The following is a 15,643-nucleotide window of genomic DNA, read 5'->3' as shown; positions in this document are numbered from 1 at the left end:
CACCACCATGTTCTAGAAGCTAAATGAGAGCAGGGAATGCTGTATTTTTTACCTAGAATACATCCTGGATTCTTTGAAGCTCCCATATCTCTTCTGTGTGTTTTAGCAATCTTCCCTAAAATGTAAGGCTGTGAGTGGATGACTGGAATTAAAAGGGATTCTGTTTCTGTTATTTAGATGCCTGGAACACAGCAATAGAAAGGGGATCTGGTGTAGGATCTCTTCCATGTAGCCTGTAGGCTCTGCCAGGATGTGTTTTGGATAGAAGCCACTCACAAGTTGCACAGATGTTTTCTCTTGAATGCAGTCTCACGTATTCTCTCCTCTTTCCTTCCACCCAGGGAATCCAAACATTCCAAAACCTCGTCGGATCCTGCGGTCCTCCTGGGGCAGCAACCCCAATTTCCGTGGATCTTACTCCTATACCCAGGTTGGGTCTAGTGGGGCCGACGTGGAGAAACTTGCTAAGCCACTGCCTTACGCTGAGAGCTCCAAAACTACTGTAAGTATGGCCCGAATCAGCTGAGTGACAAGAAGGCTAACGTGACACTGGGCAGTGGGTTTTCTGGGAGGCAGATTGAAAGAGACAATGGTGGGGCCTCCAATAGTGTGCTTTCCATACATACCCATCTGGACAAATGATGGATGTAGGATTTTTACCTCCTTAGTGACTGGAATCCCAACACCATGGGAATTCCTACCTCCCTCTAGAAGTATCAAGAGCTGAGCATCCAGGTGGCTTCTGAAATGGTGATCTTTGCATTCATGGGATTACTAGCTTGTTCAGAGCTCCTTAGGAAAACACAGTTAATTCTGATTTAAAGCATACACAGAGTATACAGCACTGAACGCATAACCCCTGCTAATGGCCAGGTCTGAATATTTCAGAGGAGCATATTAGGGAATCCTTCTGTGTTGGCAGGAATGGGTAATGGAAACCCAGACCTTGGCTGAGGGCCTCGTGCTTTGGCAGGGGGCAGTGATTTGTTCCTCAGGTACTGCCTTGGCTTTCTTAAAGAGACTGAGAGCACACATGGAGATTGTTACCGCAGCTCAGCTTATGAGCAATAATAATCCAGACTCACCCTGTCCAAATCCAGAGACAATGGCTGATGAATATGCAGCCTCCAAGCAGCTGTCCAAGCACCCAGAGCCACCACGTAATTTTGTTTAGCATGGAAATCTATTAAAAAAAGACAGCAGAAGCTCTTGGAACATTTCATACTCATTCTTGAGAAAGAGAGAGGGATCTGAAATCCTCAAAAGTGAGTGAGGAGCAGTTTTACCCACCACTGAACTACTGATGTGTGAGAGAGAAGGCACTGTTTCACCCTGTGGGTTCTGAGATATGGCTGCCTTTCCTTCTGAAGTTGCAATTTCCAAATAAATCTTTAATGTCCAGAAGGCTGAGGCGTTATTTGGGGGAGCAAATAGGAGAGAGACAGCACAGGAGTTGGATGCTCAGTGACTTGTGCAGCTTTGTTTGAAGCTGTGAGAGCTGGGATGGTGCCATAGCCTTGAAAAGAGCCATGTGCAGGCATTCCAGGAATGGTGAGCTGGATGTTCCCAGATGGGCTACACCTGTCCCACTCTACACTGGGGTTTCAGTATCCACCTATAAACACCTGTAACATGTCAGCTCATGGGATGTGGGAGGGCACAAAAATACTGTCTCCTTTTTGCTTCATGCATACTTTTCATTAAACTCTGCTGAGCTTTCCCACTTTTCTTATCCCCTCCAGCCGATGCAGGTGATGTTTTCAGGGGAGGCCACTCACAGGAAGTATTATTCCACTACCCACGGTGCTGTGCTTTCTGGGCAGAGAGAGGCTGCTCACCTCATTGAGATGTACCAGGACCTCCTGCAGTGCCGGAGCTAAAAGGCCCCATGTTTGCAACCACCACCAACTCCTTATTCCTTTTACAGGTGTGTGGAGGAGATTCCTTTCTTTTTTTCTTTTTATTTCAATTCATAGTAGAACAGCCTTTATCTTTTCCTATTAAAAACAGGAAAAAGAAGAAAAAAAAAATGCCCTAACTGTTTTAAAAACCTGGTCATCAGTAGCTTCATTTCTGTGTGCTGTATTGTTAACAGGGAAGGGTGCTCTTTTTTGTCTGTTGAACTGTTTGTCATTTTTAATTCTAACAGCACTTTCAGTGCCTATCATTGTTTTTTTTTCCTTCCTTTCTGTATTGTAAGTGCCTTCTATACTAAAATAAATGTTGTAATAAAAAGACTGTGTGCTTCCTGGATAGTCAGCTCAGTAAGTAATTACTTGGTTTTTTTCCCCAGTGTTGTAAAAAAAATAGAGGTTTTCTTTCTATCTACACAGTTTGGAGTAGGAGGATATTGGGAATGATTCTGTGTATTCATTGATTGGTATCTGTTCAAGGAATTGTGCCTTACAGACATTGTCATTTGCCTTATCTGGGTCAGCACCGGAATCCCTCTGCATCACTGTGGATTTAACTCGCTGTCAGTAGCTTCGTGCTTCAGGAAACCTCTCTGTAATTTTGTGTGGAAATTCATGGGGCATAGTCTTAACCTATCCCTTGTCATACAGTCATTGAATCATATAATCATATACTGGCTTGGGTTGGAAGGGACCCCAAGGATCATCAGGTTCCAACCCCCTGCCACAGGCAGGGCCACCAACCTCCACATCTGGTGCTCACCCAGGTTGCCCAGGCCCCCGTCTAACCTGGTTATTGAACACCTCCAGGGATGGAGCAGCCTGTCACTGAAGGAATATGAAAGCATTTCATGTTATATCTGGATAAATATATATATATATATTCTGTGAAGCCTATGTATAGTATCTGACGTGGATTTCAATTAAAACTCTCAAAATTCAATTATCCCACATTCTCTCTTAGTCCACATAGAGAGGTTGCCTCTATCGAGGTAAGGACAAAATATCTCAAGATGGGAAAGCTCAGCTTACCCTTCAGGGATGCTGCGTCTTTCATGGCAGTGCTTTGACATTCTAGAACCTTTGATACACACCTTCCTTTATGTGATCAGCTGTGTATAATTGTTCTCAGCTTCCCTTCCCTTCCCTTCCCTTCCCTTCCCTTCCCTTCCCTTCCCTTCCCTTCCCTTNTTCCCTTCCCTTCCCTTCCCTTCCCTTCCCTTCCCTTCCCTCCTTCATTCTCTGTATTCAATGCATGGATGCTGCTGAGCCATGAGGAGACTGAACGCCATGCCAAGGGTAAGAAATACCTGTCAGGGGTTGGTTTTGAGCCTACCAGCTTGTCCTCATGTAACCTGGAGAGCACATCTTCACCTGAAGAGCACCTCAGGCAGTGACAGCTCTTGTACTGAGCAAGTCAGACTTCAAAAACTCACTCAAATATGCTTGAAAGAGGTCTGGCTGGTACAAAGTTAACACAACTGTGATAAATGAGGAACCATCTGTGTGCTGTATTCAAGCTTTCCGCAAGAGAATTCTCCTTTGACCTAAATAAGCTTCCTGAAAAGGAACTTGTTTATTTGTAAATGGGTTCTAGCTTCAGTCACTGAAGCATGTGTGTGTGTGTGCATGATTTGTTTCCCTCGAAGGGTTCTCCATCTGTATAGGCAAGGATTTGCCAGGTCATGTGTTTCTTTGTTTAACAATAAGCCAACAGCAGCAATGCTCACTTCCAGTATGTCCTAAAGAGGAGGCTGGTGCAGTCAGGTGTCATGGATCAATAGGGTTTGCAGCTCTTGGGATCCCCCAAACTGTTGGGGTTTGGAGGGCTGGCTTTGGGTAACTGAGGCCAGCTTTGAGCTTCACCCAGGTTGCAAGGCTGTACAAACCATGGTATATCTAGGGCAGCACGTTGTTGCTGAGAGCTGTTCTGTTTAACCCCAATAATACTGAGCTCTTTTCCCCTGGGACAACAACTTCCATGTGGACTTGTATGAAGCATGTCCCATTTGCTGCCTCACGCTTTAATTGCATGTCCTGCTGAACAGCAGCGCTCTCCCCAATGTAAGCAGCCCCTGAGCTGTGTCAGTAGGCACAGATGTCAGTAACAAGCCAGATTTTGGCTCGACCTTGTAAAGAGTTTGTCTTTTTTTTTTTCCCCTCTTAGACACATAAATCCTTTTCAAAGTCAGCTGAGCAAAATGTGGTCATCAGCGTAGTTTTAAAAGGTCTGAGCAATGTTTTTCCAGAAGATAAAAAAAGTTTGCAGGATGAAGAAGACACGTGCTTAAGCCGTTGCTTCATCTCTTTGCATGTCATTTATCCGTGTGACTGGCTGCTGCCCAAAGGGCCTTTCAAGGAGCAAAATGAAGAATGTGTCTATTTTGGCATCAGTTGCCCCATGAGAAGTATGTGTGTTCTCCTTGTGGTTTCCTATAAAGCATCTGGGCTGGGAGTCACGTTGCTTAACTATGTTGAAGTCGTATGTCCAGTTGATAAATTACTTATAGGGGGTCCTTCCAGAGTCAACAAAAAGAGGGAAAAGGAAAGAGAAGGAAGAAATAACCTCAAGAAGGTCAGTATACATAGATATTATCACCTTCTTGTCCTGAGATCTGAAAGGGAGGTGGGTGGTGGAGTGAAGGGTGCCCTTATGGCTGTTCAGAAGTTGGAAATGAGCGCCCTACATTGACTTTGTGTTATTCTCCACCCATTTCACCACAGGAGTGAAACCCCTTTTCATGGCATTGGGGGACATGGTTTAGTGGGAGCTATTGGTAACAGGTGTACGGTTGGACTGGGTGATTTCTTAGGTCTTTTCCAACCTTGGTGATTCTATGATTCTATGACGCTGCAGAGTTGTGGCAGGGTTGGGCTGTGGGGAGAGCAAGCAGCACCCTTGGGTTTGAAAGAGCAAAAGACGAAAAGTCTTTTGGTAGTGGTAAACCTCAAGGAGTCAACATTGATTTCCCAGAAGCCAGATCTATAGCAAAGCAGAGCAGAGTAGAAAACCAAGTTCTTTGGGCATGTGAGGCTGAGACATCTGAAATGCTGAAGAGCTGCTGCTTTCTCCTGTGGCTTCTCTATCATGGTACAGCCAAGAAAAGCTGCTGATGTCAGTTAGGGCTTCAGAGCCCCTTTTTCATGCATGCAGACCATGTGACAATAGTGCTTGGCTTTCCTAAATAGAGAAGTCATTGATGTGTTTCAAATCACATTCAGAATGAAATGTCCTTTTAAGTAAAGTTCTCCCCTCTATGGGTTGCTTCTCCCATTTGGCTTTGGGGATAAACCTCCCAAGTGAGGGATGTCACCCTGCTCTTCTGCCATCTGGTTCCATGGACCTGGCCTTTCCCTAGGACTGTGCTGCTATGCAATGAGGGCACCATTTGGGTTGCACCTTCTCTAGTTCATGTAATACTTACGGCACAATATTTTTAAGCACAGAGCTTTGGATGTTTGCCCTGTTTAACTCTTTCCCTCCCTATGTGTGCTTGCACAGTGGGTACCATCCAGCATGTACAAAGGATGTCACGTATAAAACAGTGCAAATGATGAAGGGAGTTGGATGGAGGGAATCTGGGTGCCCAGAGAAGGCTTAGAAGTCACCCTATATAAAGGAATATAATATATGAAGGACGTGAAAGAAAGGAGAAATGCAGCCTACCAGAAGTGCATGCAATGAGTGGATGCTGAAAGTGCAAATGGTTAATGATGGGAAGGTGGAAGAATTGTCCTCGGATCTGCATCTTGCTGGTTGGATGCTTTTCCCTTCCTCTGTCCGTCCTTGGGGTGACACCACCGGTTTCTCATCGGTCTTGCAATGACTTTCAGCCGCACATCGTCAGAGACCGAGGAAGGGTGATTTTGTGCTGCCATCTCGTGGCTAAAGAAGACTTATAAAAACATTTGTATACGTAAACGTGGCTATGTCGTTCGTCAGTGGCTTCAGTTTCTGGTCAGTGGGGATGAAGGGCACAAAAACAGATGATCCATAAAGAGATGATAGAATCACAGAGCCGTTAAGGTTGGAAAAGACCTCAATGATCATCAAGTCCAACCACAACCCACCATGCCCATAACCATATCTTTCAGTGCCACCTGGGGGCAGAGCTGGCAAGTGAATAGGAAATGCTGGATGATTTCCAGCCTCTCAGAGCCCATATCTGTGAGGTTTTTGGCAGTGCTGCAGGCTCCTTGGAGGTGGAGGTGGATATGGATAAAGTGACCCTTTAATAATCCCCTTTAGTAATGGGGGCCTGCACAGTTTTCACTGCAGCTGAGTCAGTCTTACTTGCTCGAAGTGAAAACTCTTGGTATGTATGTACCTATCTATATACACACACATATTCTTGGTGTATGCATTCTTTATGCATATATATTTCATAAGTATAAGATTACAATGACAGTTATATTGTCGGAAGAGAAGGAGCCAAGTGAGCCAAGTGAGGCTCATTGATGAATACCTTCAAAGCTGAGATCTCGGCCTATAGTAACCCACCTCAGCTGAGGGAGTGCTGGTCTGAGGGCTTCCTTTGGTTCCTCCATGGGCTTCAATGCAAAGGATGAAGGTGGCTGAAATGGAAAACAACTTTCACAATGGTGCTTGTGATCATCCCCAGCTCCATGTTAAATGAAACATCGCCCCACACAAATATTTCAGCGTGGATTCCAGATGTCAGCTGGCTCACACTGGGGTCTCCCTGCTTGATAGAACTTGCAGTTATGATTTTAGGGTAAAATATGAATAGGGCAGACAAGAGAGTTCTCTGCCCCTGTTGTTTGTTGGAGAGAAACCCAGCCATGAACTGTAAATGTCCCTCAATTTATCTCAAGAGGACTTTCCTGGGTGGTCCAGAACACCTTGCCAGACATTATAAGGCAGTTTAGATAGGACATGATTGACTTGATGATGAAATTCAGAGAGATAACAGGTGATGGGAGAGCATGGGCCTGCTGGATCCCAACTGTGACTCAATGACCATGCCAGGAAAATGGTGGCTGAAGGAGACCTGCTCCACTCCACGCATTTGGAGATGCAGAAGGTTCCTAACCAGGTCAGAATGAAGGCCCTCCTGAGGGAGCTTAGGGGGTTGCAGGATGAGTAGAAAACTCTTCTTGTGGCTCTGCAGCTGTCCTAGGAGAAAGTAAAAAGGATTAAAGAGGCAGTTTGGGTACAGACGGTGCTCAGTCCCAGCTGTGCTGTGCTGCTTAATGTTCTGATTCATGGCTTGGAAAGAGAGGCAGATGGATCTGCTGATGGCACGGAGCTAATTTAGGTAGTCAAAAGCCAGGAGGAGCTTCAGAGATGCATAAACAAGCCAAGGGAATTAACAACATAGCAGAGGAGGTTAAGCCCTGGTAGAACGTAAGCTAACACAGAAGAGAGGGGAAGTCAAGCAAATCAGGACAGGATGGGATTCTCAGATAACCTGTGTCTGCTTGAGAGCAACACTTCTGCATCAGCACAGACAGTTCAATACAAACCTCTTTTCACTCTGTAATTGCAGCCAAGGAAGCCAACGAAACACCAGGTTTTATAAATAATGGGATGCTGACTAACGCTGACAGGGCCTTCATATAAAAATCAATGTGTGGTCTTCAAAGAAAATAATGCCAAAGTCATACAGTCTTGGCTAAAATCCAGGGCAGAGGGAAACCTGAGTCAAAGGGAGAGGCTAGAAAACATTTGCATTATTTACAATGGGTAAATAAGGGTAAAGTTTGCAAAAGCTTATGAAATAATGATGGCAAGAACTAAGAGAGGCAATGCACAAGGGTAAATCAGCTGCAGGATCAGTGGACTTTAATAGGGGAATGCTTACTGACAACCCTTCAGTACAGTCAGATTAACTGTAAGATTTATATTTATTCCCTCTAGAGTGGATTTTGCCATCATAGATAGGGCATTCTGTGGTTAAGATCTGCTTTTTGGGCCTTTATTGGAGTTCACCTATTTCAGATCAGTGCAACAGCCTTTCGGTAACTACAGCATTTTCCTTCTTCTTAGCTCAGAGTCATTAAGGAGGAGGATAAAAGGAGGAAGAACGTGGTAGATTATGTAGTGTACCTCAGCAGTGTGAAGCAATTGGTGTCACACCAGTTGTGTTAGACTGACACTGTGGGAGAGGGAAATAATGAAACACTGCCATTTGGATCCAAGACAAGATAGGAACTGAGGGTCTTGGAGCTATAAAACCAATGTATCGTGACACCAGAGCCCTCAGAATTGGGTAACTGATGAAAGGAGCAATGCTTGTGCTTCAAGAATGGCCCAAGGGTCTAGAACCAGCTCAGAGCACTGCAGAAGAGCAACACATGGTTAACGAGTTGGTAACAGTAATGAAAGTGTTTTTCAGAGCTGGGTTCAGCTTGGGACTGAGAAGGCAGAGATGTGGTGCCCATGTGAGCTGACCCCTGCCCTTACACAGCTGAGCAAATAGTTTGTGTTTACCTATCTTGAAAGCAATGATTTCCAAAGGAAAAAAAAGAAAAGGGGGAGAATTTATGGAGGAAAAAAGACAGAGAAAAACAAGTTTTCATAAATAGCCACGTACATACCTTTACAAGAGCTAGAAAACATGACTGTGGTTTTATCATAAACTTCAGTTGAAATAAATAGACCATTTAATGTATCCACTGGGGAGGTCTGATGAAGATGAATTAGCATAAAAGTGACTCCATCTCCCTATGTCTGGATTCCTCTGATTACACTCCATTTGTTTTCTGCTTATAATGACAAGCTACTTTCAGTCATCAGCGATGTTAGCACACAGGTGGGTTTTTCCTAGCTGATGGTATTTATGTGTTTTTTGTTTTGGAAGGAGTTCAGAGAAATAAATCATAGAATCATAGAATCACCAAGGTTGGAAAAGACCTAAAAGATCATCCAGTCCAACCGTTCTCCTATTACTAATAGCTCCCACTAAACCATGTCCCTCAACATAACATCCAGTCTTTTAATAAATAAATGGAAAAAAGACTGGTGTGTTTTGGTTAACTTTCAGGTTGAATATTAGGAGAAAATTCTTCTCCAAAAGGGTGGTGATACAGTGGCACAGCTGCCCAGGGAGTGGTAGAGTCACCATTCCTGGATGTGGATGAGAACTGTAGAGATGTGGCACTGTGTGAGCATGGTGGGATGGGTTGGGGTTGGACTTGGGGATCTTAAAGGTCTTTTCCAACCTTAATGATTCCATGATTCTATGAGTCTCCATTATCTGGTTATATTCCCCAATATTTCTCAGTGACATGTCATTAACAAATATGCCCATCCAACTCCATGGTGGGGTGTGCATATGGTCACTCTGCAGCTTGGGCTATTTTCTCCATGGCTTCATATCCTCTAATGGTGCCCTCCTGTTGCTTCCCTCTCTAACAAAATGACTGCTGCAAAGCACTACTCTTGTCATGCAAAAAAATATGTTTTTCCTTACTGGGGTTTAGCCCAGCACAACTGGCAGCCTGCAGAACAAGCAGGAATTTCCTTGTTCCACATTAAACCCATCACCTCCCATGCTTTCTCTCTCTAACTGCAGTTGAGTGTAATTCACCTGTAGTAAATTATCATCATGTTCATCCTCTCCACTTCTTCTACAGCAAAGGATTCCTATCCCATTCAGCCTGTCTGAAGTTTTTTTTCTTCCCAAAATTCTGGTCATTAATTCTCTCCCCTTGAACTTTTCTGTGTCTATTACATCTTTCATCAGAGCATATGGCCAGAGTTAACATGACTATTTCAATTCTCATTCCACCAGGGATATCATTAAGTGCATGTTATCATTATGCGTGTAGCGTGATGATATTTTTCCTTTATTCTCAGTTCTTTTCCTAATAATCCCTAACAATGTTCTGGCCTTTTTGACCATTGCTGGGTACAGAGCTGAGGTTCTCATTTCAGCTATTCACCAAGATTCAGCATCTCTTCGCTGAATGCTAATGACTGCTTTTGTGTGCATGACCACGTCTGCATAGTTTTTTCCCCATCTATGTTATGTTGCCCTCATTAGCACTGTATTCATCACCTGGCAATGCAAGATTGTGAGAAAGGAAAAGGAAAGGGAATGGGGAGGGGAGGGGGGCTGGGAGGAGAAGGGAAGGGAAAGGAAGAGAAAGAGGAGAGGAGAGGAGAGGAGAGGAGAGGAGAGGAGAGGAGAGGAGAGGAGAGGAGAGGAGAGGAGAGGAGAAGGAGAGGAGAGGAGAGGAGAGGAGAGGAGAGGAGAGGAGAGGAAAGGAGAGAGGAAAGAAGACCTTTGCACTGAGGTTCATCTGGGTCAGCAGCAGGGGGTTCAGCACTAACAAACTGTTTTCTTGTTTCACCAAAGCAGGTGCAATATCTGGGCAATATATTAAGCTCAGCAGGACTTGTCAGGTCAGGCATAAAAATATAGACCAGGCAGCATGTTATGATAAATGAACCTGACCTGCTCTATAGGAAGAACAGGAGTACAGATTTTACATCAAACCCATTACTTCTCCCTGAGCTCAAACACACATTCTAAAATCACTTTCTTTTTTACTATCTCCAAAGTTTTGCATGTTAAAACCTCACATGTTGAGTTGTTGATGGGGAACCTGTGTTTTGTTGTTGTTGTTTTTGTTTTTCCCTGAATCTAGCAACCTTTATCAGAAGTATTTATAGAGAAATACCTGAGGTCTTCTGCTTTTTCTAAGCTCAGTTTCAAAGAAAGGAAAGCTAAAGGAAGAAAGTTGTTTCTTCCCACCGAAGTGTTGAATCTTACACTTGCCACATCAGGTCAAGGGCATCATATTTGTTTAAAACTGTTCCTTAATGTTGCCAGAGCCATTTGGATCCTGAATTTGAATCTAATCCTGTTCTCCATAATCCTCCAAGTTCCTTCTTTCATAATTTCTTTAGTTTCCATAAACACAGTCTTTAATACATCATCTGGGTCCAGATGAAAAATAGAGCCCAGAGTAGGACCTGAGAACAGTGATTCTGATGGACCACATGAAGGCTCCTTAGAAATCTGAGTCAATCCTGTCTACATCCAAATATTTTAAAGCCAGTCTTTTCTGAGGTATGGATTTCCCATTGGTTCTGCATTCAGCTGTGAGTAGTTTTAACCAAATTACATTTTCTTCTTCTGTCAGACTGTCATGTGAAACACAGAGCTGTTAAAATCAATGTAGTTGACTCATCACCTGCCCTATGCACAGGGCATGTTTTCTCCTTCTAGAAATACTGATTAGATGCAGTTTGTTCTCAACAACTGTACTGGATGTTTCCATGCATGTGTTGGTACAGGATTTCTTTTTTGTTGCTCTTTTTTTTTCCCCTGGGAATTTAACATTAGTTGTCGATAGTACATTTGTATATGGTGGTGGTGGTGGGGGGGGGTCCCTTAATTAGGACTTCCTTACACCTATAGAACTGGAGATGGGGTTAGCACCCATAGTGCAGTTCACAATGGATGACCAGCTCACGGGACTAGAAAAAGATGTTTTTCTAATGCCTTAAATATAGAGTAGGGGACAGAAGAAACAGCTCAGAATGTAGGATGCTATGACTCAAAGGGAACCAGGAGGGCCAAGATCTACCTGATTTAAAACAACACCCAAGACAAATATTTGCCTGGACTCTAGTGATGGAGACTCCACATCCATCCTGGTTAATTAATTTCAGGAGTGGGTTATTAGAAAACTCTTTACTGATTTTTTTTTTGGTGTTGAAATATTGATTGAACAGCTGCACTTCACATACCATCTTTTGGGTGGCATCTGTTGGCTTAGGAAGATATGGGATGCAGCCTGGGTTTGAAGCTTATCCTGGACAGAGGAATGCTTTTGCCAAGAGAGCATAAATGAGTACTTGAAATATAAAATACATACTCATTTATGTGTTTCTGTGTGTATCTCTGTAGACTTATCTATTTTTACAGATGCATAAATATAATCCTGTAAGGAAACATATCTGTATGCTTTTATGCCCCCATAGCCTAAAGTTTTGTGAAGCAACATTTGCTTTTGTAAGCCTAAAATAGGTTAGGAATGAAAGTGCCACAACAGTCAAAGCTAAATTGGATCTGCACTATGAATCACCAGCTGAAAACTGCAGTGATAAACATGCATAAAACAATGGCAATTTACACACAGATTAACATTGGTGCTGTCAAGGTAGCAAGACTTTTAAACGCATGGAATTACTTTGCTGTAATAAAAACAGGGTAACCCAAGGGCATTTCCTTTCTCCAGTGTTTGTTGTGTAATTCCAATCTGTGCCAGGGCAACTTGTAAACAACAAAGAGCTTTTGGGATAACTTAATGGAACTGTAGTTCAACTGATGTTCAAGCTGGTGTAAAGCTGGGCTTTGGGCTTTGGTGGACCTTTTCTTTCATGTTGATTTTAGGTTTTTGCATTCATCTCAAGTGTCTTTGAAACTCCACCACTGAAAACTCAGTTTCACAAGGAGAAATTGTAATGTTATTCTTCTTATAACCTTGCCAACTGAAGCCTTCCAGCCATGGACAACACTAGGATTTGGGACCTTCTCTTTCTGGAAATAAAACACCATGTCATCCCACCACAAAACAACTCAAATTTCTGATCCATGTGTTATTTTATTAACCTTTATAGCAACAACAGATCTGCTAGGAGACAGCAATGGGGATTCAACAGTTTTGTATCTCCAAGCAGTGTTAATTCTACTTAATTACGGTTAGATTTCAGTAAACATTCAGAGTTGAGTGTGGGACCATCCATAAAATATCATCTATGGAGGAAGGAAAAGATCATATAGATCACAGGAGCTGGACATGAATTATTTTTTGGTGAAATACCGGAATGCTTGTTTTAAGGTCTTATTGAGATGGTTGTATTTGTTATCTGAATCCATCTTGGGCAGAGCCCATGTCTTAGTTGAGGTTTTTTTTTTGACATAAGGGAGACAAGTGAAGAAAGTTCAGCAGTTTTCCAAATGTGCAAAATGTTCTGCTTGGGACTGCATTGTGAACAGGAAATGGGAGCGCTGGGCATAATAAAAGGAAAATACACACACAAAAAAAATTATGCCTACTCCCCAGCCTTCAAACCCCAAGATACCTCTTATCCACCAGGACTCTACAAAGGAAATCTTTGAAGTTAGATAAGTTTGGCTTATTGAAGTGAACAGAACTGAACATTTTGCTCTAAGATCTTTTTTTTCCTTCTTGTATCATGGGACTTCTAGATGGGTTACTATCTCTACTTCTTCCCATTCCACTGGGGACTCTGCTTCCCAGAACACCACAGGGACTGGGTGGTGTGTGCCTTGTCCTCCAGGACAAATGTTAGATCGAATTTTGATGATACACAGAACCACAGTAAATTTCTTGTGTTCCCCAGGAGAAAAGGGGAGCTTTCTGTCTGTTCATTTCCCAGTATTTACTTCTGCTTCCAGCTTATGCCTTTTAACATGCCCCTGCAACCATTTTGCACAATGTTTTATGCCCTAATTTCTAGCCATGTATACCGATGGATAGCCTAGGATGTTCCAAATGAAACACCTACCTTCAGATAAACAGATTTATTGCCTGAGATCTCCGTAATGGAGTTTAGACATCTGGCTCATAATTACACATTGTAATGGTGTTGTCTTCATCCATGAGCTGATTCCCATTAAGCTACCCAAGAAGAGCAGACATAGCTGTGAACAGTTTCAGTGTCACTACACATGACCTATATCTCCATGGAGGGGTATTTAGGTATCTGAAGATGGGAAAGAAATGGATGCCATTGCACTCGATGGTTGAAGATCCTTGGAAATCTCTGGGCAGCTCCCAGCTCCCTTAACAATCCTGTCCACTGTGGAAAGGCCTTCAAAGCTGTTATATTCAAGGGCTGGCTTGTAATTTCTGAATGGAATTCATTGGTATGAGTGAGATTCTGAACACAGCAATGGCAAAATAGTACGACCTTGCTGACCTAATATACATTGAGGACTAACTTTGAGTTTTCTCTCTATGTGGTCACTTTGGCCTATGGTCAGAGAAACAAACAATTTAACTATGGCATGGATGGACTAGCTAATGTCCAAATAAAGAGGGCATACAAATACCTGTATCAGGCTGGGTCTTACTGAGTAACTATTCCCTGATGGTAGGAACTATGTTAGGAATATAGGTGAAGAAAAAACCTATCGTGATATTACTTGAAATATCCTCCTGGCGGAAGATAATATCTTCCTTAGGGATTTTTTGGATCAAAGATTATAGAAATGCTTCCAAAAGCCCTTGATAGACTTCTTTGTCATGAAAGCACCTAATTACTGTTCTAACCTCTATAAACTTTTGGCAGACGCAATATCTTGTTGTGATGAGTTCTGCAATTTAAGTATGTGCCATGTGAAGAATTACCTCACTTAGTTCATTTTGATAATTGGATTTGATGTCATTTGGTTCCTGTATTATGAGAAATAGTGAACAATCATCCACATTTATCTTCTCCCTGACACTCTTGATTTTATCATCCTCAGTCATGTTATTCCTCAGTCATCTCTGTTTTGCAGGAAAATGCACTTTATTTTAATTGTTCTTCAGATAGAAACTATACCTTTCTCTCCTTACTATTTACTCTTCTCCTGTTACTGCCATCAGATATTGACCCAATGTTTTCATCTTATACCCCCTCTTGGTTTTCCCTTTTGCCTTTCCCTTTCCAGTGTCCAGCTTCCCCACGTATCTCAACCTTCACTAAACCTCAACAGCATTTTCATCCAGCTCTTCCAAGAGCTCTGCTGTGTTCGTCAGATTTTCTGCAGTGATGTACCTGTTTTGGTTGATGATGATGGTAGGTCTGTGTGAAGAAGCTTTAGCTTCTTCTCATTGGGAACCAAACCCATCAGCTCACCAAATGCTGTCTCAAATGCTGACGAGTCCATCACAGTCCTGGAAGGCTGCATGAAGATATACATGGTCTTTTAGAGGTTGCAAAGAGATGAAATGACTGAGTCAAAATGAGGTTGGACCAGCATCACCCTTTACTACACAACCCTAATCCCTAATTGTGTCTTAGTCACACAGTTTATACTATAGATTAAACTTGGAGTGAGAAGAGATGCTCAGCGCAGCACTGTGGTTCTGGCTCTGAAGACTCATTCAGCCCTTGTAACTATGGCATGGGTCTTGCTCAACGTGCCTTAGAGAAAGTCAACTAACACTTTCCTCCTGGAATTCATGCAGTGCATCAGCCTAGCTTGTCAGTCATGCAGAAAGGAAGGAATTCCCTTCAGAAAACTGAGAGTGGCATCAGCCAAGAGCATGGTTTGCTTCAGGCTTGCTAGAGGACATGGCATCTGTCTCCTTTCTCAGTATCAGCCTGACTCAGCCACACACAGGCACAACCAAAATACATAGGTCAGTCATGACAATCTTGCCCTGGAGCTGTTGAGCTGCAATCAGAGAGCTGTTTCTGAAGGATAGACAGCCTTGGGTTGTGTTCCATCATTTGCATTGTAAAGAACTATTTCTGGGATACCGCTGTTGGATGCTTTCAGAGCTCTGTTTCTTCCTTCACTGCATTTCAGACTCCGTTATATGATGCTGCCCTAGAGTTCTGTGGGGCAGTTATCTTCTGTTCTTAACCTCAACCCTGTTCTAAACCCTTTGGGATTTCCAGCTCAGAGCCTTTCCCATAACACAGCCATGAGGAACTGCTGCCTGATATAAGGATGCATTCAGGGAAATGAATTACCTAGAGTGAAGCTGAAGCATGTGAAATGATGTTTTATATC

General features: G+C 43.0%; 1 protein-coding gene across 2 annotated transcripts in view; it reads left to right on the top strand.

The window, feature by feature from the left end:
- SMOX (spermine oxidase) overlaps nucleotides 1-2,259 on the top strand; it is a 38,339-nt gene extending 36,080 nt beyond the window's left edge. For both annotated transcript variants that reach the window (XM_015863035.2, XM_015863036.2), the window contains exons 6-7: nucleotides 342-502; nucleotides 1,743-2,259. In XM_015863035.2, the coding sequence (XP_015718521.1) occupies nucleotides 342-502; nucleotides 1,743-1,880 (299 nt within the window). In that variant the 3' untranslated portion in view covers nucleotides 1,881-2,259. The remainder of the gene's footprint in view (nucleotides 1-341; nucleotides 503-1,742) is intronic.
- Nucleotides 2,260-15,643: the final 13,384 nt, after the last annotated feature.

Source organism: Coturnix japonica, chromosome 4 (genome assembly GCF_001577835.2).
Source record: "Coturnix japonica isolate 7356 chromosome 4, Coturnix japonica 2.1, whole genome shotgun sequence".
NCBI lineage: Eukaryota > Metazoa > Chordata > Aves > Galliformes > Phasianidae > Coturnix > Coturnix japonica.
The sequence above is the reverse complement of the archived record's forward strand: the minus strand, read 5'-3'. Positions and strand labels throughout refer to the sequence as shown.